We start from the raw sequence: 25,884 nt of genomic DNA, 5'->3' as shown, positions 1-25,884 counted from the left end.
TACCCAGTTAGTTATGCTAGTAAATGATCTGGTCACTTCAGTCTACAATAAGAAACAAGTAGATCTTATACTATTAGATTTTAGTAAGGCTTTCGACAAGGTTAGCCATGAGAAAGTTCTTCTAAAAATGCACGAATACGGAGTCAGAGGTAACACACTAAGATGGGTCAAAGGCTTCTTAGATAATAGGATCCAATCAGTAGTCTTAAATGGCACTACCTCTGATGCCATCCCAGTATCATCAGGTGTCCCACAGGGGTCTGTACTTGGTCCCCTGCTCTTCCCAGCTTACATAAATGACCTCCCACAAAACGTCAGTTCCAAAGTCCGTCTGTTTGCAGATGACACGGCAATATATCTAACTCTGACATCTGCAGACCAATCTGTCACTCTCCAAAATGACCTCAGACTTCTAGAAAAGTGGGAGATGGAGTGGGATATGGAGTTCAACCCCTCCAAGTGTCAAGTGATCCACGCCAATAGAAGGAAACATCCTATCCCTACCCAGTATTACCTACATGGAGTCCAACTTGAATCGGTCAGCTCAGCTAAATACCTAGGCGTGGATATCTCAAATGACCTATCATGGGACAATCACATAAACAGGTCAACCAAGAAAGCTAACAAAACCCTAGGGTTTTTACGAAAAAACATTAAGGTCAAATCCCAACGCATTAAGACCATTGCTTACCAGACTTTAGTCCGACCCCAGCTTGAATATGCCTCCGAGGTATGGTGGCCCCACACCTAAACTCAAATTGACCAAACTGAAACCGTCCAAAGGAGAGCCACCCACTGGATCAAGACCGACTACGGCTGTACTTCCAGTGTAACAGATATGCTACACTCCCTAAACCTTCGTCGACTGGATTAAAGGCGTATAGATTCTAGGTTATCACTCTTCTATAAGATTCATCATGATCTGGTTGCTATCCCAATCGTAGATTACCTGACCCCAATGACCCGCTGTGTCCGCTATGGCCATTCCCTAAGTTATAGGTTAATTACTGCAACCACTGACTACTACAAGTTTTCTTATTTTCCGAGAACAGTGTACCATTGGAACCAACTTCCCCCCAGTGTCGCCCACCTCCCTACCCTAGAGCAGTTCAGTGCTGCAGTTTGCAGCCTAGAACATGTCTCGCCCTAGTTGTCCTGCAAACTCAAGTTTTAACCTTTTTATATTACAAAATTTATTTTTAGTTTCTTCCACTCTAAATTTTTTATCACTATTTTCTTTCTCTTTTTGATTTTGACGCGCAGAACGTCTACGTTCCCGCAAGGGATTTGACGTCAGCGGCAGACAGATGGATAGATAGATAGATAGATAGATAGATGTTCTCTGACCACGCGCCTTCATCAATTGTTCAGCAGTAACGTATGTTGTAGCGTACTGCTTAATCAAGGAGCTATGAAAATAAATGTATTTTATACTTCTTTGGCTTAATTAAATAACACCGAACAATTAATCATGGATATCGTGTAAATTTACACAATTTACCGCGCTAGTCCCACTTTTTAAAAAGAAAAATGTCTAAGAATTATGACCGAGCAGTTTTTTTTGGTGAAAAGTCATAAAATACACCCTTAATCCTTCCTTTTCTTCCTCTTTTTTCTGTTTCTCCCTTTTCTTCCAAATTCTGAGCTGTGACAATGTCAGACCCTTGCAAACGCAATGAAAAGATGACATGGTGATGGCGCTGAACATATGTAAACAATTATTTTCAGTTTTAAAAGATGTTAAAACTATATGTACACACTGACTGTCTAAGAAGTGATTTGGGAAATGTGATGGGTCTGTAATATAAACTCTGATTCAAGGAGGCCACCACTTACAATGGAGTGGAATGTATTCCAGTCGGGGAAGATGGTGTTAGAATAGATCGGCTGTGATATTAGCTCGTTTAGTTTAATCATATTTTATTGCTCTCTGTTTCAAAGATACACACAATAGTACATACATTTTTAACACAACAAAAACAAAAGGGTCGGGCTACGGATAGCTCGTTGAATAAAGGCATAAAGGTATATGTATTATTGAGACTTTTGAAAATTGACACAGGTCATAAAATCTGAAAGTGAATTTTTAATATGTGTTATTGAATAGACATTTCTGCAGTATTTGAGGGGAATTACAGTACCTGTCAATTTCAAACAAAATCCAAGTTATTTCTATAATATTAGCCAGGGGAAGTTGGAACCAGTGCGGGCACTTTCAACGTTAGTGCGGGCAAGCTGACTTGCTCTGCGGGAAACTCATACGTAAACCCAAGTTGCACACTGTTTATTGAAAGTTCAGTATGTAGCTGATAAAACATTGTATGGTTTTAGGGAGGTATCACATTTGAACATTTATTATGGAAGTCATATTCGGGATGCCGCATTGAAAGATTTTTTATTGAAAATTAAAAATGGAAATGTTTGACAACATTTCATATGCATCAGTTAGATTTGTAAGTATATCCCTTAATTAGATTTGTAACCGGATATACAATAATTTGTAGAAAAACAACAGAGCTTTCGGTTAGATGCTAGACAAGGCAGACCTATTGGCAGCCATGATTTTATGCAAATTTGAATATTTTCTGACTCCTTACTTATCGTACCCAAAAAATATTGTCTTTCATGTCATTTAAAACTATTTGTTTCCTGAAATCAATTTGCATGTACGTGCTTAGTATTTAAATGTTTTATTAAATAAAGAGTCTATTATAATAATAATGATTATATCATAATAAAAATAATATATTATATCCCAACCTTAACACTTTCTTGATCCGACAGTCATGTTAGACGTCATCTTGAATACATTTTTAATTATCAATGAGTATATTTCATGTAGATGCCAAATCACGGTAAGGATGCGTACAGCGGATATTGCCATTTAATAATAAGGTATTTTCCGAAAAAAGTGACTTTTGTCAACAAGGTAAATAAAAATCTAATTTACTGCTATAGAAAAAAAAGGGATTTTATTTTTAGAAACCAGCTACTGTGTATATGCTCTCCCAAGCGTAAAATGAGTCTATCTTCTGAAAAAACACTAAAATTTGTGATAAATGGCAACTTTATCATTTGATAAATGCAGGGACACATCGTTACGGAAGCATGGAGGGGACATCGGATTTTTTCAAATTTTAATTTATCTCGTGGCCACGAGTTATAACTAAGAAAAAAAAAAACAACGAAAAACAAAAAATGTTATCTCGTGGCTACGAGATATAACTAAGAAAAAACAAAAAAACAATTTCTTAATTCGTGGCCACGGAATATAACTAAGAAAAAAAAAACAAAAAAAAACGACTTTTGCTAATTCGTGCAAAGTAAATGTAAGTAAATTACGGTGGGACAGAAGTGACAACCGCAACACTGTATTTAAATTGTGGCCACAACTTAGTAAATCGTGGCCTCAACTTAGTAAATTGTGGCCACAACTTAGTAAATTGTGGCCACAATTTAGTAAATCGTGGCCACAACTTAGTAAATCGTGGCCTCAACTTAGTAAATCGTGGCCACAATTTAGTAACTTGTGGCCACAACTTAGTAAATTGTGGCCACAAGTTAGTAAATTGTGGCCACAACTTAGTAAATCGTGGCCTCAACATATTAAATTGTGGCCACAACTTAGTGACCACGACTTATTAGCCAATCGAAACGATAAAAAGATGGATAGACGGACGGACGGATGAATAGATTGGGTGGTACCTGCGTACCTACCTACTAATTTATTTGTTTGTACTTCCGTCCGTCTATCTTCCTGTCTTACCCTTTGCAGTGACGTAGACATTTTTGTGCGTTCATTTCGTATGGTTTCTGATTTCTGCCATTTTGCGTTATCTCCCCGCAAACCTGACGAGCGAAAACACGAGATTTAACAAGTTAAAATGCGGGGACGCAGGTTGAAAACTCTATTTTAGCAGGGACGCGGTGCGAAAACACGATAATTACAGGGGTGGTGAGAATAAGTAACTGGTATACCGGGATGGGGAGCGAAAACACGACGATTAGCGATGCTTTAATGTAGTGTTCTCGAACCGCGCCCCGACATTCCAGTTACGAAATCTCACCCCGCGATCTTGGTAATTATCATGTTTCCGCTCCTCGTCCCCGCTATAAAGCGAGTTATCACCCGAACCCCTGCCATTATTAGTTGTAAATTTCAAGTGTTTTCGCCCGGCGGGGTCACCAGGCGATAAATCGCTATTAAAAGTTTAAGCAGCGCTAATTATCGTGTTTTCGCCCCGCGCCCCAGACATACCAGTTACTAAATCTCCCTGGCGGGGTTTCGACCTGCTTTCTCGACATTTGAACTTGTTTATTCTCGTGTTTTTTCTCGACGTGGCCGCGAGACGAAAATATAATTTAATAGGGCTAAAACGCGGAATGACAGAATTAGCCAATCGAAACGAATGTTTTTTCTTCGCTGCTGTATAGGAGTGCAAAATAGGAGCGCACAAAAGTGTCTACGTACCACCAAATGTTAAACAGGAATAAAAGGTAGATATATGGATGGATCGACGGAGGGACAGACCGATGGACGGATGGATTGGCGGACGGATGGATTGGATGGTACCTACCTATCTACCTATTTATTTGTCTTTCTGTCCGTCCGTCTATCTTCCATTCCTGTCTAACCCGTTGCAGGGACGTAGACACTTTTATTCACGTCCATTTTATAAGGATGCTAAATTCTGCCAATTTGCGTTTTAACCCAATTTAATTATATTTTCAGCCCGCGGGCCCGTCGAGCGGAAACACGAGAATTAGCAAGTTAAAATGTCGAGAACGCAGGCCGAAACCCCACAAGGGCGATTTAGTAACTGGTATGTCTGGGGCGCTGTGCAACAATACGATAATTAGCACTGCTTAAACGTTTAATAACGAGTTTTCGCCTGGTGACCGCGCACAGCGAAAACACGTGAAATTTATAAGTTAAAATGGTGGGTGTCCGACGTGATAACTCGCTTTTTAGTGGGGACAAGGAGCAGATGTTTAACAAGATCGCGGGGTGAAATTTGGTAACTGGATGTCGGGGCGCGGTTCGGAAATACTATGTTTAAGCAGCGCTAATTATCGTGTTTTCGCTCCCCACCCCTGACATACTATCTACTAATTCTCACCCCGTGGCCCCGGTAATTATCGTGCTTTCGCTCCGCTTCCCCACTCAATAGAGAGTTTTCAGCCTGCGTCACCGCATTTAAATCGTTAAATCTCGTGTTTTCGCTCAAAAAGGGTCGCAGGGAGATAACGCAAAATGGCAGAAATCAGCAACCATACGAAATGAACGCATAAAATGTCTACGTCACTGCAAAGGGTAAGACAGGAATGGAAGATAGATAGGCAACCGGAAGTGCTGACAAATAAATAAGTAGGTAGGTACGTAGGTATCATCCAACCTATTCATCTGTCCGTTTGTCTATCCATCTATTTATAGTTTCGATTGGCTGATATAAGTCCTGGTCACGAGTTATTATATTGTGACCACAACTTATCAAATTGTGATTTACTAAATTGTGGCCACAACTTAATAGTTTGTGGCCACAATTTATTAAGTTGTGGCCACAAGTTACTAAATTGTGGCCACAATTTACTAAGTTGTGGCCACAAGTTGCTAAATTGTGGCCACGATTTACTAAGTTGTGGTCACAATTTACTAAGTTATGGCCACAAGTTACTAAATTGAGGCCACGATTTACTAAGTTGTGGCCACAATTTAATAAGTTGTGGCCACAATTTACTAAGTTGTGGCCACAATTTAGTAACTTGTGGCCACGATTTACTAAGTTGTGGCCTCAACTTAGTAAATTGTGGGCACAATTTACTAAGTTGTGGCCACAATATAAATAAAGTGTTGCGGATGTCACCTCTGTGCCACCGTAGTAAATGTTTTTATGCAGTATTTTATATTTACTTTGGGGGGGGGGGGGGGAACTAAGAAAAAACAACAAAGATGAAATGTACTATTAAATTTAATTCAACAAAAAAGGATATATATGTTTTGTTCACCCTCCACGCCCACAATGCAACAATGTTGGTGTGTACAATAAATCACAAAATACTTCATAGAAACAGTAGTGTTTTTCAAACTGCAAATATTTTGTTCAACATGTGTTAACGAAGAAGCTAATGCTTATTTCTGAGAAAGTAGTTCTTACGTGAATGTAATATTTGGTATTTTAGAATAATTTCTTGTAGCTGACAGATACTGAAATAATTTGACACAAACAACATTTATTGCTGACTTGAAATCTTTCTTTCTTTCATTTTCAAGACCGATAGAGTTGACGGTTCATTATTTTAATTTCTTCGCTTTCATAGATCTGAAACAGTATACATGTTTATGTAAAGGATAGTAGGCCTACCGCTATTCAGATAAGAAAAAAGTTTTTTTATCAATGTTTCTCAATAGTTTATAATCTACAAAGTTTAAACAAACTTATCACGTTCATTACAGACGCAACAATTTATTTTATAACGTAGCCTATGCGGGCTTTACAATCGATTTTTGGCACGCCACAGATGAATGACGTCATTTTTTATGTCATCTTACTTGTGTCGTGAAAAGTTTTTTTTTTTTTGTCGATGTTTTATATCATTAACTGATTCAAGCAACCGAGTAATCCTTATTTTGTTTAGGTATATAATGATTATTTCATTAAACGGCGATGACGTTCGTTAAGGGGTTATTAGCACTCCTCGACCTACATTAGCCTTCGCCCTTGTTCAATATAGGTTTATAGTCTTCAGGCCCGCCATTGCCGTTAATTACAACTCAGAAATAAAAGTGTCCTTATTAAGTTAGCTATGTTTACCATTAAAGCTTTTAAATTGAGACAGTCTCGGTTTCGAGAGAATGTACAGTAAATCTTGCCTTTATCTGTATTATTATGTGGATTTTCGCTTTTGTGCTTTTTGTGCTTTTCGTTTGTTTGTGTGTGCGTGTATTTTGTTATGTTTTGAATTCCATGAAAATGTATCATTTGTCTATGTATTACGTATGCAATTCAGTATGTAATTGTTCATGTTTATGTCGATAAGCTGTTATATTTTGCTTAAGACTAATAAATATATGTTCTGTTCTTGTATTTTATGCAACCTCTGTCTACGAGTAAATACCTCAATAAGTTAATGTAATTCACTGCAAATCAACGAAATTAATTTGAAGTAATAACCACACATATACCAATACTATCTTATCACATTATTGTAACGATAATCAAACAGTAAGTGTACATAACGGTGCATTTGTAACTGATAAGTTTGAGTGTATCCCTGTTGGATGTAGAACACGCCTCCTTACAAAATTAAATCGAAGTTCATTTGATTTACCGAATAAACGAAAATGATGTTATGTCACATTCGATTCCGCATATTTTTGGAGAAATGTTATTGTATTCTTTGAGCGCGTATTTAAAACATTTATGTTGTAAACCATAGTGACTTCGAGGTGCGAATGGATAGAATTTGATTGGAACAACAACAATGTTTGAATAAAATATCCAATTCTTTTTGTGTTTGGGAATGTCTTCGCCGGCTGATACTCCACCACCGGTGATAATTATCGACGCAATTGACGACGAAACACCGACGGATAATGACAAAGCTGGCAGCGATCCAGTCACTAGTGCTCAAAATTTAACTGAGACAAAACGCCAGTCAGTGGACCCTGTACCGAATAATATTGCTATAGAACATTTAAAAATCCCCCCACCGGAAAAAGTGTTAAGGGAATCTACAAAAACCGGGATAAATGAATCAAAATCTACAATAGTGTTTCTTTCGCCAACTGAAGCAATAAAGACTAACATATCAACTGAACAGTTAGTAAAAGACAACACAAATAAACAATCCGACAGTCCAAGCCCGTCGAACTCAAGAAAAAGACATACGAGCAAAGATGAAGAATTGAAGCATTTAACGGAAGAGGTATATATGAATTTTCATTTTAACAGCAGTAATTTAATAGTATAAAGAAACGTTTATACAAGCATGATACTAGTATATTCGTGTGCAAGCATACAGAATAAAAACAAAAAAACACCACATAATCGTTAAAAAAGAAATTGGAGAAAAAACGCCCCTGATGTAAGACAAAATAACGTTTGCAATATAAAAGACAGGTACCTATTAAAACGAACTAGGATAAGCTTGAGTAAACCCCTGTTATCTTTACGATATAATAGGCTGTTGTAAGATAATTATGGTAAAGACCGTTTAAGGTCATTCAGCGCACTTGAGATGCTAGTAAATGTATACGCTCTTACTTGTTTTGAATATGTATATACTTTAGGATTTGATTCTTGCTGAAACTCTGATCAAAGATGCAGAAAGTGGAAGAAATTTTACCTATAAAACCGATCCAGCACACGTTAGGTAAGTAAAAGAAAACATATACTGTAAATTATTTTTATTCGGATTCAAAGGACTGATATTTTTCTTGCAAATTTCATAAAATGTCTTATTTCTAAACATTGTTACACTGTATATACACAAGATACAAGCAGATGCAACAGGTTTTTTTCTTATTTTACTTTCTCATTACCCTATCACTGCCAAATTTATCAACACCCTCTTAAATTATTTTCAGATCTTATATAATATATCACAAGTGGTATTTACGATGGGGATTGTATTCTTGTATACTTTTAAATCTTTCGTTGGCACTGTTCGAAAAGCCGACCAGACAAGGATGGGAATTGCCATATTGGGTAAGAAATATATCAGTGTCCATCTTGTTTCGAATTAAGTAAGTTTAGACACATATCACATACATGTATATTATTTGGATGAAACGAAAAGTATTTTACCATAAATATTACTTTTATTGAAAATTTTAATCAGTATAACATGCTTGTGTTACTGTGAATGAGCCGATGCTTAACTACATTCTTTTTATATACATTTTTAGGGGACGATGCTTATAGAGGTGTTCTGTTTGACTTTATTCATTGCGAGGGTTATCCATTGTGCTTACTTCAGTCGTTCAAGTATTTTCTGGAGAGACACCAAAAATATCATGGTTATAGGCATAATAACAGTAAGTATGGAGAGACACAAAAACATCATTGTTAACTAGGCATATTAAAAGTAATTATGGAAAGATAATAAAACATCGTGATTGATTGGCATAATAACAGTATGTTGAGATACCAAAAAAAACATCATGATAATAGCAATAATATCCGTAAGTATGGAGAGAATGGCCAAAAGGTAAATGACGGTATGTATAGAGATAGACCAAAAACAACACGGTCAAAGGTATAATAACAGTAAGTATGGAGAGACACGAGCACACCATCGTCACACACATACATATAGGCAACAAAACATCATGGTCATAGGCAAAATAACAGTATGTACGGAGATACACCGAAAGTAAACGGTAAGAGCAGAATCTCTGGAAGCATTGAGTGCAGCAAACACGCCTCGCAAAGTAGGCCAACCAAAACAGAAACTTTAAAGGAAAGGTATAGCAGAGGGATCGCTTCAAATACCCACCAGCAAGTATATTCTAATTGTATGAACGATATAGAAATGGAGATAGGGAAGGATAAATAAAAGTAAAAACATTATGGTCATAGGAATAATAACAATAAATATGGATAGACAAACATCATAGTCATAGGTTTAATAACAGTTAATCTGGAGAGATGCCAGATACACCAAGAATTTAGTTATAAGGTATAATAATAGTAAATATGGAGAGAACCAAAACATCATTGTCGTAGGTATAATAACAGTAAGTATTGAGGGACGCCAAAGCATAATGGTTATAGGAATAGCAAAAGTATGATGAAGGGATACTAAAGATATTGTAAACATATAAATGATAACAGTAAATATGGAGAGATACCAAACACCATAAACATATACATAATAACAGCAAGTTCACAAAACATTCTACACAAATACATTTTCAAGACAGGAGTCTATATCGTTTTAGACATTGTAACTATCTAACTGTAGAAACAATTTTGGAAATTCATGAATGAATATTTGTATATTCCATTCACGTTATGTTTGATTCATGTCTTTTTGGTTGTATGTTAAGCTTGAACAACCTCTGAAGAGAGGATAGAAACGCTTGAATACTTAATGAACTAAATGAATTGATTATGCAACATTCATTTTTGCATATGTAGAATTAGAAATATCTTCACAAAATATATTAATATAAACAATAAAAATGTGACTGTATTTATCAATGGTATATGTTGACAGCTGACTATAATAGACATGATCTGCTACGTGATATGGGTCAACGAAGCACCAGATTCCAATCCTGTCAGATGGTCCAGACCATTGAGGTCACTGCTCATCATAAATTTCTCTGATGGTCGCCAGGTAAATGCTACTAATTGTCATTTGCTAATTAATGTTAAAAGTTTCAATATGTTCAACACAGTGAAGTCCCTGATCTGTGTAAATATGGTGTTACTTTTACAATTTTTGACGGATAGTTAAGTACACGTGTTATAGAGCATTGTAATGTCATTAACATCATTGATAATGTACTTCTAACCACGGTCATTTATGCTCTTTATTTTTACTGTACAAAGTACCATGTGTTTTGACAATCAGTTTATCAGGTTAATACAAAAAAGGTGAAGATTTTTGTAGAATTTACAATATGAATCAATCTGTTTGTGTGAATTTCAAACTTTTTATTGCAGATACGTAGAGCTTTCAGAAACATCAGACGTACTGTCCCTGAGATTTTAAACGTTCTTATTTTGTTTATGATGAGCGTTTTCTTGTTTGCTCTTCTTGCTTTAAAACTCTTTGGCAGAAGGTAAATATCTGGCATAAATAAATAGTATACACGTCATGGAGACAAAATTTAAATTACGGCCGACTGACAAAATATTTAAGTTAACTATACATAGAATAGCATAGACAAAATAAATTTCTGTAACAAGAACAATGTATCAAAATATAATGGCATTATTGCATGACTTCTTATATAAATCGCCGGTGCATCTTTCGTGCAAAATGACCCGTCTCAATTCAGCGCATGTTTACTGGTCTAATAAGTCAAGAATTTTAAAATAATGCTGTGACAATAAGTTTCTGATGCCATGTCATAAAACACTTATTGAATAGCTTGCCGGTCAGTAGTACAATACAATAAATGTTTAACAACACGTTTTCCATATGAAAATAGAAAATGGTTGCGTTTCCAGAATACATAAATATGTATATACAAGTTATTAATAATACAGAAAAGAAAAATAGCATATCAAAAATATTCTTAAATTGATTGTACTGACACTATATAATAATCATGTTTGACTTCAGGCAAAGTCTAACTTACCCCAATGGTGACGCATACTTCAAGAATTATTTTGACAGTATTTGGGATCTTTATGTACTTGTGACAACAGCAAACAATCCTGACGTAATGTAAGCCTTCTTCACATTGTTACCATAATTGTTACCATAATATTTTCTTTGCCTTTAATTTTATTTTAACAATGTCCCCTTTTTATGAAGAGATCGAAGTGAAACAGAAACAAAGCTTTTTAAAGGACATTTCCTTATAATTGCTTGGTATTTTGTTCCTTCTTAATATAAAAGTGATTAGAAGTGTTTTACAAGTGTGATTGTAACCAGATATGACTTTTGGTCCAACCGTTGGTGTTATTACATGAAGCATTTTCTTAATAGTGAAATATTGATTGGCTCGTATGAATAATAGCTACAAAATCACCACCTTTTAAAATCACAAAATAAATAACAGCTATCTGATATGACTTAGTGTTGTTATTATATCTGGTCCAGTGCGATCATTGTTTGGTCGGCGTTAATTCTCCCGCATTGTGTGTACGCACGCATTGAATGTACACTGTTAAACCTATGTTAGACCTAACCCTAACCTTTAGTTAGTATATTGTACACTTAATACCTGCGTACATCCAATAGGGGCGATTGAATGTTGGCGATCATGGTGTCCATTTAATGTTCTTACATAGATTAGAGTACCGCTAAAGCTCGTGCAAGGGGACATGCTTTTCATTACCTTTCCTAAATAGAATCGGTCAAACCGAACCTTCTGCAATTTTACTTGGTTACGTTCTTGGCACAAGGGTATAACCTCCGACCTTTCATAAGCCAGTTGGAAGTCTTCCTTTTTCGAACCCGCAGCAGTGAGGGGCAAGTGATTCGAAATTGATCACCTTTACCACTTGGCCAAAGAGGTCCCGGGGTTGTAACAACTTCATTACATTCTCTACGAAAATAAAAAAAATCATCTTTGTGTATTCTGTACTATCAATTTCTATATACTTTAAATCAATCATACACAATTTGCCTGCAGGATGCCAGCTTATGATGAAAGTAACTGGTTTGCTCTTTACTTTGGAGTTTACCTGATCATCTGTCTCTACGTGTTCATGAGTATTGTACTCGCTGCTATCTATAATAACTATAGAAACAACTTGAAGGTATATTGTTTGTTGATGATATGTTGTACAATGTCTTCGTCTCTTATCAGTGTTTTGTAGGTATTTATTTATCTAGTTTCATTTTCCAAAAACCACTTTTTGTGTAAAGCAAGAATTGGTTGTCCACCAATCATTGTTATTTTTGTTTGACATTTCCAATCATAGTTTTTTTTGTTTGACATTTTCTCTGTGTTAAACTTTTTGCGACTAGTGTTGCTTTTATATTGCATGTTTTTATACATTTAGCCTTCATGGCCTAACTTACAACATATGGAGAATAGGTTTAATTCTGTTTTCTCAAGTGCAGACTTTATTTCAATAGAATGAAATACGCGAGGCAGTATTTGGCAAGAGGAGAAAATTACGCCAAGCATTCAAGATCCTAAACGTCACACGGAATGGAGAGGAAATCATTACCAAGACAGTTTGGACTACAATAATGAAGCGAGTCTTACCAAACAAAAGTATAGAGAGGATAGAGTTGCTAATGGTGATACTGGACAAGGACGGGACCGGACATATCAGTAAGTTAAATGCATAACTCGGCTCGTTGCCTAACTAATATGAAAAACGTTTCATTTATTGCATGCAGTACATTCGACGACATCGTATGACCTGTCAAAAATTACAGCTACAGATGTCTATGGCCCGTCTATTCTGAGATGTGTATGCTTTTTTTATTTGGACGGAACAGGTTGAAGGCTCTTCTTTTCTTTTCTATAAATTATTTGTATTACACAAACATATTTGTGTTTTGCATACTAGAGCCTTTTGTAACCAATGACTGTGTTAGGGATTCACCTGGCGGGACTAACTTTTATTTACACTACCATTTTCTTTTTAACTCGATGAGGGTTAAGTGTGAGGTTTGAGGTGCCCCATTAACTGATCTAAACCAGTCAGTGGCACTTTTGCCACTATTCCAAAGTGGTGTTCCACCTTTATTTATTTGTTTTGCCCTCATTGCCTGCATGTTTTACTTTGCCTTTGCATTTTCATGATTACTTTGATAATGTACACATCCATACGTACAGTGCTGTATATTTGTTTCAAGCTTAACTTAACGTAATGGACATTCGTCCCTATTTTAACAACTTCTCATTTCATATCGGTTAGTTTTTGTCATGCTATTCATTAAAATGGAATTGCCTATTTACACCGGGCTGTAGAAGTAGTTTTAATTCCTTCACCTACGTTCAGAGGTAAATACAGTATTTTTGTATTATACTTCGTGGTTCAAAGCAAGCCATAAAACATTTTTGAGGCTTGCAGTGTATGTTGCAATAATATACCGTCCCTTCAGGGATGTTCATATCACTGATTATATTGATGTATCCATCATGACCTCGATTATTTTCACTATTTACTTTGTTTCCCTATAGATGAATGCATATTGCTCTTCAATTGACAATGCATATGCAGATTTATATATGTATATATGTGTTTCTGCCATATATCCTGTTTGTAAGGAATCATGAAATTATCTTGACGCAGATGTGGTTGGTTTTCAGGTAAAAGAGACTTTCTCAATCTTATCAACCTGTTACAAGTGCCAGTGACGGAGGTGCAGGAAAGACAAACATTTCTTGAGAAGAAAATTCCAAACATCTACAACAGCAAAGCAAGCTATATCGTTAAAGTCTGTGTCAGACATAAGTTAGTAAACATGTATATGCCTTTTTTCCAAACTTTTTTTTCATGTAGTATGGCTTTGCATTCATTGCAAAAGTCTTTGCCAACCTTCTGATTGTATCAGACTAAAAACCACTCGGCCTAAAGTACAGTGATCTCCACCGGCACTGGTATTTTTTCATTACTGAAAGCAGATGCTTAAGTAGCTATGTATGGTAAAACTTGCACGTAGTGTCCTTTCATGGTAATGATTGTTTACAAGCTATTTAATAGAATGCAAGTATTACGAGAAAAATATTCGTGTCTAATGTTTTACTAAAGTATTTATCATAAATTGAACGGCCGCCTGTATTAAACAACAACTTGACTTAAGCAGTCAGTCGTCAAACTTTGTCAGCCTACTGCTTAAGACAGCCAGATTGTGTCCATCTCTTGGCTGCCTGCTGTACTTAATGCTTTATGTTTAAATATATTAAAATTTACACCTTTGAATTCCACATCTACATAATGAAATAACTGGCATATAAATGAACAGTTGACCAAAGGGTGGCAATGTTAGCATATTGGCAAAATTTGATGTATGAATATAATTGGATTTCATTGAAAAGCTTTGCCTCCAGATTACTGTATAATTTTTTGGTAAAAGAAAGCAACGTGTCTGAAATATCACAAATAATATTGCAATAGCTTCCTATTAAATTGTTACTTTGTGAGTGCTTAAGAGCAGCTGAATTCTATCTAGTTTACATCTAATATTCAACAATGCGAACATCACAGAAAGTATTTTTTCTATAATTTTACAGACTTCAAAAATGCTTAATACATATTTAGACGAATTAACAACGCCTTTGGTTGCCCTGATGTTTAACCGGATGTTTTGATTTTAGTGCGCATGCGCTCTTTACTTGTGGCAAAAAGACCGCTCGTCAATACATAAAATCATCTTTTCAAATTGTATTGCCACAATAAAATATTTTGATGCACAGAATGCATTGATTAAAGATAGTTATGTTATTAATTATATCCGAGGAGCCAGGCTTATTATTATTTTCGTCCATCCGCAAGCATTCTCAAGTCTAGATCCACTCACAAAACAAACATAAAACTTGTTCTATACATTTAAAAATGTCATATTTTCTTTCATTTAATCTGTCAAAAGAGTGTTTTCTTCAAATAGCAAATAGCTGTAGTATATATTTTTTGTGATCAAGACCATAGCATTGGACTTGTTTGTGGTTTCGTGGATATCACCTAATAAGACCAGGTCATCGAAGTTCCTGAAGTATATAAGATGTCTTTGACGTGACTTACTGACTTTCGCCCTTCCAGCATCAATGCCATAATTAGTACTCACTCGGACAAATATATCACGTGGCGGGGCTGTTTCTTAATTCAAAATAAACACATCAGACGATATCTAAAATTGTAAATAAAACCTATAAGAACATCCTTTGGAACTTTGATGGAACTTTCCTTTTAAAATGACGCCCATATTGAAAAAGAATATCTGAATTCGTAAGATCTAAGTAAATTACTATTGGTATTTATTTACTTAAGAGAAATACCGAATATATCTCCATCTCATGTTTATATTCTGGATTATTTTGTATTCTTAATAAAATCGAAAATATACCGAGTGCAGAAATCAACAACCTTAAATTAATAGAATAATTAAAACAAACTTAAATTCCACAAAAATAGAGATCATTGTCTAACAGCAGATAAAATATGTGAGTGTAGAACACCTTCCCGCCCCTACCCCCCACCTCCCTCCTGTTGAATTTGACATCTGCGGTGGATACCCCCATCCCCAACGCCTTTGATCATGTTAAACAAAAACTTTAAAATTAAAAACAAAATCAACAGAAATAAAAAATAACATTTTTAACACGATGATTATCTATTTGTATACGGAATGAATTGATTGCCATTTGGATATAATTGGATAAAAAGTCGAAGTGGGGCTGTGTTAAAAAATCAACAGAAATAAAACGATAACAATTTTAATTAAGAAATAATTTATAGCAAAACAGTGTTTTAACACTATTTATGCACGATGGACGGTTATACGTCGGACATCATATCGAACTTTCAATTTTTCCAAAAATTGGTATTATCGGTTTTTGACACATTAAATAAAGAAGGATAAATTCGATTTATTTGTTATACCTTTTAAATGGTTAAAGATAACGAATTTGCTTCGGCGGCAAAACTTGATTTAATATTTCCTCTAAATGATGACATAATTTTAGAAATTGTAAGTTTATTATTTCAGTTACCCTTTGAACCTTTTATATTACCACCCTTATTTTCCATTGGAGTCAATAGTAGAAGTCTAATTTTGGACAAAATTTATGGTCATTTTCGTTGATATATTGCGCAAAATACGAAAAACGGAAAAAATAATCGTTTTTGCTTCGGCGATGTTTGAAAGATAAAATATTGCTCGACTCAACTGTAGAAATAAAATAAATATTTTTATGATTTCGCTTACTCTTTGTGCCTTTTATACAGTCGCTATTACTTTTAAAATTGAGACTCGGGGCGGCTCGGAAATTTCCGGAGCTTCCCGAATGCGAGGGGAATATCTAAGCAGACGACTCGGTTACTTACAACATTAGACGTTTACAACGACTTTGTGATCTAAAGATAAATGTATATGCCCAAGTCAATTTATGTCTTAGATAATCATTATTCCTATTACAAGAAACAAAAACTGATGTTTCGGATGATATACAAATTTCTTGTTACAAAGTGCATGTTTTTAATAGAAAAGGGCTATCGGTCAGAGGGTATTACATTACTTGTAAGCACGAATTGAATCCATATGTAAAAATTGATGTCGATTGTAATTGTAAACTGGTACGTTTTTTTACAATTTCAAAGTCTATATATGGTATACAGGATGAAAAGGCCGAAGATCTTAAATGTGGCATTGTTTATGTACCACCCGCTACCGCCTATTTCTTGAACTTCAGAACGAAGTTTTTAGATATTGTATAAATAATAAACACATATTGCTTTTTGGAGATTACAATGCAAGATGCAGTAATATGTCTCACTATGTTCAAATGGACGACTTTATCTCTGAACTGTATGTATTTCAAAAACCGTGTTTGAACACTATTTATACACTCTGGCTGTTATACGTTGTGTGAAATAATTGCACTCGGGCTGCGCCCTCGTGAAATTATTACGCCCGATATATAACCGCCCATCATGAATAAATAGTGTTACGGAATGAATTGATCGCCATTTGGATATAATTAGATTAAAAAAATCAAGGGTAGGGGGATTTTTGTGTGTTTACTTTTGTCAAATTTAGCATGGGGGACTTTGTAGGTGTGTGTGTGTGAAGGGGGGGGGGGGGGGTTAAGTTTATAAGTTCTGTCAGATCATATCATAAAGTTTCAATAAAAACATAAGCTTTAAATTGATTGAATATATCAGTTTCCTATTATTCATTAAAATAAAAGATCAATGTGGCTGTAGAATAGTTTATTGCATGTTCATTATGAATCCTTTATTATCAGTTGTATAATGCGCATTAGTCAAAGTTTCTTATTTTGAGTTATGCTGTTGAGGATGTGCAAAGGATTACATATATTTTTCTTTGTCCTGCACTTGTAATTTATTATAATACAGACTCATATTCACCAAATTGACTGACTTTAACGTAGTTTACATTCTGCGGTCATGTCTTTTTGCCCTACATAGAGTGCGCATGCGTGAAATTTTGCATCCAGTTCGGGCCGAATATACTGCATAGACCTCACTGAAACACATCGAAATATTTGACATAAATCTAGAGGAGTGCCCACATAAAGTGAACTAATTACAGTCTATTTTTGTAATATATATCATAATGAATTGCTTGCAGATTCTTTCGGATTTTCTTCGACTTCATGATATTTCTCAACGCTTGGTTTATCGGTTTTGATATTGATGAATCTGACTGGTTTTTCCTCTCCGTCTTCATGTTTGAAATAGTGATGAAAATGTACGTTTTTGGACCGAAAGAGTTCTTCCGACGTGTTTGGAATGCGTAAGCAAAACATATTTTATACGGATCTTTTCTGGTATTCCTGTTTGTTTGATATACATGCTTAGACATATGATTGTAAATGGAAAGTAAGGCGTAAAACACTAAATAGCCTCTCAGTATGTCAAGTCTTATTATCAATATTGCAGCCATTCATATTGTTCTCAGTTAAAGTAAACATTAAACAGTCTTGCGGTTTGTGCTTGATATTTTGGATGCATTTTCTATATAAAATAAATGCATCTCAGAAATGGGAACTAATGATACAAGCCATCATTTCAATTTGGGATCTCATTTTATAGTGCATATGTTTGACTGAAAGTATGTTTCTTGCAGCAGCAATGCGTTGTTGTTAGTTTTGACTTAGCAGTTACTCTATCTTTTTAATGTGTAGCTGTGAATATGCAATCTGCGGACATTTTTATAGAACACAGAGCAGTCCAGTTATTGGTTTGGGTAGATAAATATATATATATGAGCCGCGCCATGACAAAACCAACATAGTGGCTTTGCGACCAGCATGGATCCAGACCAGCCTGCGCATCCGCGCAGTCCGGTCAGGATCCATGCTGTTCGCTTTCAAAGCCTATTGCAATTAGAGAAACCGTTAGCGAACAGCATGGACCCTGTCCAGACTGCGCGGATGCGCAGGCTGGTCTGGATCCATGCTGGTCGCAAACCCACTATGTTGGTTTTCCCATGGCACGGCTCATATAATTAACTTACTTTGTGTTTTGTCTTTGGGAGTACGAGTGATTAATACAACATTTCTTAATAGTTTGAGTAATATACGATATATATTGTTGCAGATTTGATTTTGTAGTCATTTTTGGCGCAGTAATAGCTACCGCCGTTGAATCTGGATCAGGAGAAGGTTAGCTTTGTTATAAGTCAAAATTAAATTTCCTGTCTAACAATAAAAATGATTGTAACACTGCTAAGTGCCCCGATTTTAAATGATAATTTAAAGCATTTCCAAGTAAGGAAATGAATAAAAAAATCACAGGATATAGTTCAACCAAGAAATTGAATTGATAAAACAAATAATGTCAAACGTTTACTAACAATTTGCGCATGCACACTGGTATTGAATTAAATTTAAGTTAATTTGTTCAACATGTTTTACATACATTTCCCAGAAGAAAATTTTTCCAAGTGTGTTTTTTATACCACATTTGCAATTTCCATTGTAATTCTGTTGCTGAAGTTGAATGTAAAGAACTTTGGCAAATAAATATATTAAGGCTCATCAGCAGGTCATAAAAATGATATCTACAACAGTGACTGTTTTAAATTTCATGCCTATTTTAATAATGGTGGCATTGTTACAAGAATTATGAACTGCATGTACCGACTTCTGTGGAATAGCGGAGTATTTAGCGTTTTTGTTCAGTGTACCTAGTGTGAGAACTACCTTGTTTTATTGTTTTCCAGGAGGCGAGGAGCTAAGTACGCTGGATCTCCTCTTGGTACTCCGAGTCATGCGTTTAATCAAGATTTTTGTTAGCATCAAAAGGTATTTCAGTTTCTTGAGATAATATCCTTGCCATTGTAGCAACAGTAATAACTGGTCTCTTAAATACTCTTTTCTGTAATGGCAATGGACAAACTTGAAATAAATTCTAACATATGCAAGAAACAAAGCAGTGGGTCGTATATTCTTGTAAATGATATTTTTGTTCTTTATCCTACAAAACATTCTACACACCTAAAAAAGATTCTGCTAAAGGTGTAATAAAATAATAATTCGAATTTATTGATTATGAAACGTTTGTGTGTCATTTTCTTTGTGTGTATATTCACATAGATGTTACTGTATTTTCTTCCTCTTCTTTTCAGATTTAAAGTCATCTTGATGACTATAATGAATATTGGGCCATCTATGGCAACTTATGGCGGAGTGCTATTTGTAAGTATTGTTTTATTTGAAACCAGAAATTCGATATTGTTCATGTTAAAACTTAAATTGCATTATACTTGTAGAAATATTTAATATCACGCATAAATCTTAATACGGTACAACTGCTTGTATGTCCTCAACATCAACATCCATGAGTTGCTCCATTTGTTTTTGCTTCAGGTGCTGTATTACATGTTCGCCATAGTAGGTATGGAAATATTCCATGACTTGATAACTTATCATGGTTACCACGAGACCAAAGCGAGCGATATGTTCTGCGGCAACCCCAAGTTAAACAACACGGCGTTCTACCGCAATCACTACTGTAATAACAACTTCAACGATATACTCAAAGCATTTGTAATACTGTTTGAACTTACTGTCGTCAACCAGTGGCATGATATCCTTTACCACGTGTTTTACATTTTTAAATACTCTTTTTTCGTTAAACATCTTAAAAGGAAACATTGAAAACGTAATGTACCTAAAAGTTCCAAGACAAAAGACAATGTGTTGAACTATATAAACTATGAAAAGTCAGTATGTGTCATTTGTATTGTTCTTACCGATTACCAAAATATCAGATTAAAATCTTGGAATTTCTTGACCACTCGCATATTAATTATATACTTCATTAAAAAATAAGAATATCCTATAGAATGCAAACAAAGTATTGAAAGTATATTATACACTTTATGCCACATATAACCGCAGCTGGAACTGAAAGTTATTGAAATCAAAATAAAATATGGGAAGCAATAACTAGACATAAATAAAATAATGTTTGAGGGATTTCCTTACGTATCAGAACTATCCAACATTAAGTGCAATAGTACAGACACATGTGCACTTGCGTTCGCAAAACGAAGTTACGACCAATAAGTCAGTTTGTTTACATACAATTTTAAGACTTTTTTTCTATTACAAACACCATTGGTTGCTTAATTTCTATAAGCAGAATTGTTTGTCTACTTTTCTTAACATACATTCACTGCTGTCGTCTGGATTTGTGTTTGTCACAAATAAAGCTTCAAGACTGTATTTCTTCATATTTCACATGACATGTGTCATCATCGTTCTCAAGTAAGTTTATATATTCTCAATATTTTAAGTTTTGTACCCTCATTGTCATCAAGATACTGTGCGCTTGGTGGAAGAGGAAAAGTGTCTTGTTTTTGTCTTGTCTTTTCATCAAAAATTGCTCCGTGTGAAAGAAAATCTACTACATTGCTAACACAACATTTGATAGAAAATAACAAGATAATAACGTAACTCTTATTGTATTGAAATTGTATAGAACAGGATAAAGTTAATAAAAGAAATAGAGTATTCATACAATAAAACCGAAAAATAATAACACAAAACTTGATTAAATGTGGTAAAAACAGCTTCAAATACTACAAAACAAGAAACAAAAACATTATTTATTTTCAGTATTTTCGTAGCATTTATCCTTGAAGCATTTATCCTGGAGTATTCACTACAAAAGACTGGAAGATTCGAATCGGCAGTTGAGTCTAAAATAAAGGAATTGGGACTGGGTATAGGGCAGTATGTATCGTATTTCATCTTTTCCTTACATTATCAGTGCAGAAATATACATAAATATGCCATGTTGTAAGATTGATATTGTCATGCTGCCAGTGTAGAAATATGTAAATATAACACGAATGTAAGACTAATAATTTAATCTGTTTGAAAATGCGCCGCTCGTTTATTAGATTAATTTAAACGAGTTAATAATTACGGAAATGTGTTACCTAAACTCCTTTTGTCTTTTGTGATCTATTTCAGCTCTTTTTTATGTAAAATATACATGTAATAAAATGAGTTAATTAAGATGATTTAAACAATTTAGATTAGATGCAGACTGTGTTCTTATATGAGTCGTCTGCTCGTCACATTCAGGTCCAACAAAAAGCGGAAAGGTCCACCAGATATTGACCAGATAGAGTTGGTAACAAACGAGCAAGAAATGGACCGCACTCCACCTGCTACACTTGGTCAAAATGACATAATAGAAGATTCGGATAGCGACACGGATAGTATACCTGATGTCAGCAATGAGAGAGGACTCCGATTCCATCTAAAGAAAAAGAGTGAGTTAATTGGTTTGCCATGACGGCATTTTTGTTTTGTTTTGTTTAGCAGATATTACTGTACTTTTAACTAAAGAAAAAAGGAAGAATTAATTGATATGCCATGGTTTTGTTTAGCAGATACTTATAACATTACACTTCTATCTTAAGAAAACGAGTGAGATAATTGGTTTGTTTGGGACTATCTATGCTTCTAAAAGATCTTTAAATAGATTTGATTGAACAAAGAATGAATTTAACATGACAATGTCTGAATATATACATACACAATCCTTTTTTTTTGTATATGATTATGGTGTATTCTAAAATTTAATGCTAGTTATTTTGTGTGATGCTTTTACCGAAGGTAGTCCTGAAAACTAAAACATGAACTGCACATTCTTGACTTTTTATGCGAAATTACAATATATTCTATTTTTCCATTTGAATAAAATGATTAATATTGTTCCATATACATATACATTTTATACTTAAATTATTTTCACATTTCTAGGTCGAAAGAAGGTGGAAGTGTTGCTTCAGCAAATGTTTGAAGGGGAGATAAATCCAGATGATGATGAAAACGAACAAGAACTATTTTACAGGAAAAGGGCTCTAACTCTTGATGCAGTCACGTAATACATAAAGAGAGAATAGTTCTTTTAATATGAACTGTTGTTTCATCCTTTTATGATTATTATGGCTAAAATTTATATATAACTATTGATCTTTTCAAACATTTACAAATCATAAATGCTTGAAACCGATCATGGCGCATTTATGCATAACATGTAACGCCGCCGTCAAAATAAATTTTATCATTTTATCGGTTTCTCGACAATGATAATGTAAAAGGACAATATTTTTATTTATCAAGTTCACTTCTTTTAATTCAGTGTGTAGGCTGACATGTGCAATATAATAAAGTGCAATAGCGTACTTCATTGGTGTCATTTTATTTTGTTTCATCTTCCGGTTCATTCTAAAGGACAATGCTTAACATTAAACAATATTAAAAGCGATTATGTTTACTTTAAGAGGAAAAGCGAATACTGACTTTATATGTCAGCTTCATGAACGTTTATGTTTAAAACACTTTGACACTGATTTTGTCATTCGGACCTGTGCCTAATCAAAATAGCACGCAGATAGTTCGAAAAATCCACTGTTTATTGCAGAATATGGATATCTATATTCCAAAAGGGTTTACTGTTTGAAAAGTATCACTTTATATCAATTTAGCATGCACTAACATACATTGGCTAGTTTGTGTGTGTGTGTGTGTTTTTTGGGGGTAAAATTATTCACAAAAGCAGTTTTGTGTTTTACATATACTGCTTTTTTACCACCATGTGTGTTAGGGGTTTACATGGCGGGGATAATTGTAATTTATACAGCCCTGTAACTTTGGAACATACTTGGGGATAAGAGTGTGGTTTGGTGTTCACCATTGATCGGTTAAAAATTCCCATTGGTGACTTTATTGTTACCCGTTTCTAGGCTGTGCCCCACTGTGTTCTTTCTTTTTGTTTTTCCTTTTTGTCCAGTTGTTAACTATTTAATGTCTTTTTCATATTTGTTTCTTCATAATGTCGTTTAACTTCTCTAAAAAAATCCATTTCACCCCAGTTTCATTTCACAAAACTTAAATAAAATGCAATTTTGGGGGTATATAACATTATCACTTAGTAGAGCTATTTACTTATAAGGCTGAAAGGGCAGTTTACCTTGTAGTAGTCAATGGCGAAAAGTTTCTTGAGTTTTAAGAAATAATATATTTGATATCACCGGAACTTGTTTTTAACTCTTATGTTACCACTAAATGAAAGGTTATCTAAATCAATTTCTATGGTTGTAGTATGCTATTACAAAAGAAAGATTTTGATATTTCATTAATGCATTACATTTCAGGAATCTAGAAAAAAATTAGGCTTTGTCCAACATAAGTTTGAACTTATTTTGATGAATTTGTAGAAGAACTTATACTGAAACGAACAAATTGTATTCTGAGTAATAATTCCGACAAAATCCGAACAAAAACGAATATCCAAAATTAAACGCTGTTAGTCCTGATATAGGATATTGCTGTCAAGCCATGTCAAGTTGAAAGTTGAAGGACGATTTATCCAGACAAAATAAAAAAAATCTAAATCTCAAAGCTCAATTAAAAGTCGGAGCTTAGATATAATGAAAGTATTTCGTTTTCAGAAATTGATATTGCGGAGGATTTTATTCTGTAAGGACTGACGTCATTGAAGGTCTTTTTTTCAAACATTATCTCAACTTATATATCGAAAGTTATTTATTCAAAGTCATGTTAAACGTTTTAGGACAGACGAAAGAAAACGAAGCTAGTACACATAAAATAGATATAGAATAAATGTTTTGGAACAAACTTTCCGCGACATACGACAACATTAAGGAATATAGAAGGACTTGGAATCTTCTGTATAGAACGAGGTTTTACAACAAATATTCCAAACAGGTTTTCAATATCTAACACTGTATTTGCAAATTTGCTAACCCATATGTCGCTAAAAAGATGGCTAAAACAAAACCAGACATACTTTTGCATAAAGAGTACAGCGTTTCCTTGCTTTTATTCTTACGCTCTTGACCACCGAAGTGTATGGCTTGAACAGAAGGGTTTGCAGGTAGCTATATCTAAATCATTCTTTTAATCTAACTTTCTACTTGTAATATTCTCACACATTTCGTTACAGACTATACGCTAGACTGGTGTTATCAACATTAGTCAAATTGATTTAAACAAAACTTTAAATCAGTATGCGAAGTAACAGCATTGGTTCATGCTGACTTCTATCTATGCTCTGCATAATATAGTAGGGTTAAGTTATCAAAAATAACGACAACTAGCTTTGCATCAATGTAACATACTGTTTGAAAAATGAAATCGTTATCATAAATCATAATAATAGAACTGAACAGGACAGAACAGAACAGCATTTTATTAAAGACTTATACATGGTACATTATCATGCATAATAAACAACATATCATTATAATATAATGTCACGTTAACATGACTTTTTAAACCAATAAACATGATTATTCAACAAATAGTACTGTTTATTGATGGAGGATGAACAGTTACAATATAACATACATAAATATTTATAATAATTATATCAACAATTAGGCATATATGTGACGTTATTGTTGCTAATAGAAGACGCAAATGTTATATTAATTGTTGGCACTCACAATCATATTTCTGGTTTTAATAGATTCATTGATATACTTTGCAAGATTTAATAATGTACTCTTTTGATTTGTAGTAATAAGTTCAATAAATTTGCACATCAATGGTCTATTATAATGGTACTTCTTAACATATTTTTCTAATATCTACATAACATGGACATATTAAAATAAAGTGATAATTGTCTTCAATATCAACAGTTTTACAACATAAACAGTGTCTTTCAACGTGTTGTATTCTGTTTTGCCCTTTTCGGCCAGTTTAAATTCTAAGAGTATGTGCAGATACTCTTATTCGCGTATCAAAAAATACGTAACTTTTAGGTAATAAATGTAAGTAGCATTTATATGCGAGTGTTGTTTTACAATTTTATAAAGATCTAACACGGCACTGTTTTCAACAGATGCAAGCCACTCATGCATGTAATTATCAATAAGTCTTTGCTTAAACAGTTTTGGAAACATTTTACAATCTATCAAACTAATATCATTTAAATATTTAGATAAACCATGCACATATAATATGTTTTTAACATTTGATACTCATTTCTTTTACCTATATAACAG

General features: G+C 34.3%; 1 protein-coding gene across 2 annotated transcripts; it reads left to right on the top strand.

The window, feature by feature from the left end:
• Positions 1-7,247: 7,247 nt before the first annotated feature.
• LOC123563628 (two pore channel protein 2-like) lies at positions 7,248-23,037 on the top strand. 2 transcript variants are annotated; one of them, XM_045356534.2, is made up of 19 exons: positions 7,251-7,926; positions 8,291-8,373; positions 8,588-8,708; positions 8,909-9,037; positions 10,222-10,344; positions 10,674-10,792; positions 11,299-11,403; positions 12,317-12,443; positions 12,766-12,967; positions 13,955-14,099; positions 17,956-18,120; positions 18,927-18,991; positions 19,552-19,633; positions 19,957-20,026; positions 20,198-20,417; positions 21,010-21,100; positions 21,452-21,568; positions 21,926-22,116; positions 22,610-23,037. In XM_045356534.2, exons 1-19 carry the CDS (start codon positions 7,522-7,524, stop codon positions 22,732-22,734), a joined length of 2,685 nt encoding a protein of 894 aa, XP_045212469.2. In that variant the 5' UTR covers positions 7,251-7,521; the 3' UTR covers positions 22,735-23,037. The 2 variants fall into 2 exon arrangements, with proteins under 2 accessions (XP_053376398.1, XP_045212469.2); XM_053520423.1 differs by lacking the exon at positions 17,956-18,120 and having other exon boundaries at positions 7,248-7,926.
• Positions 23,038-25,884: the final 2,847 nt, after the last annotated feature.

This window comes from Mercenaria mercenaria, chromosome 1 (genome assembly GCF_021730395.1).
Source record: "Mercenaria mercenaria strain notata chromosome 1, MADL_Memer_1, whole genome shotgun sequence".
NCBI lineage: Eukaryota > Metazoa > Mollusca > Bivalvia > Venerida > Veneridae > Mercenaria > Mercenaria mercenaria.
The sequence above is the reverse complement of the archived record's forward strand: the minus strand, read 5'-3'. Positions and strand labels throughout refer to the sequence as shown.

Coding starts and splice junctions, on each gene's coding strand:
- LOC123563628 (XM_045356534.2), top strand. CDS start 7,522: ATGTCTTCGCCGGCTGATACTCCACCACCGGTGATAATTATCGACGCA. Junction 11,404..12,316: donor GCAAACAATCCTGACGTAAT/GTAAGCCTTCTT, acceptor ATTTGCCTGCAG/GATGCCAGCTTATGATGAAA. Junction 14,100..17,955: donor AAAGTCTGTGTCAGACATAA/GTTAGTAAACAT, acceptor AATTGCTTGCAG/ATTCTTTCGGATTTTCTTCG.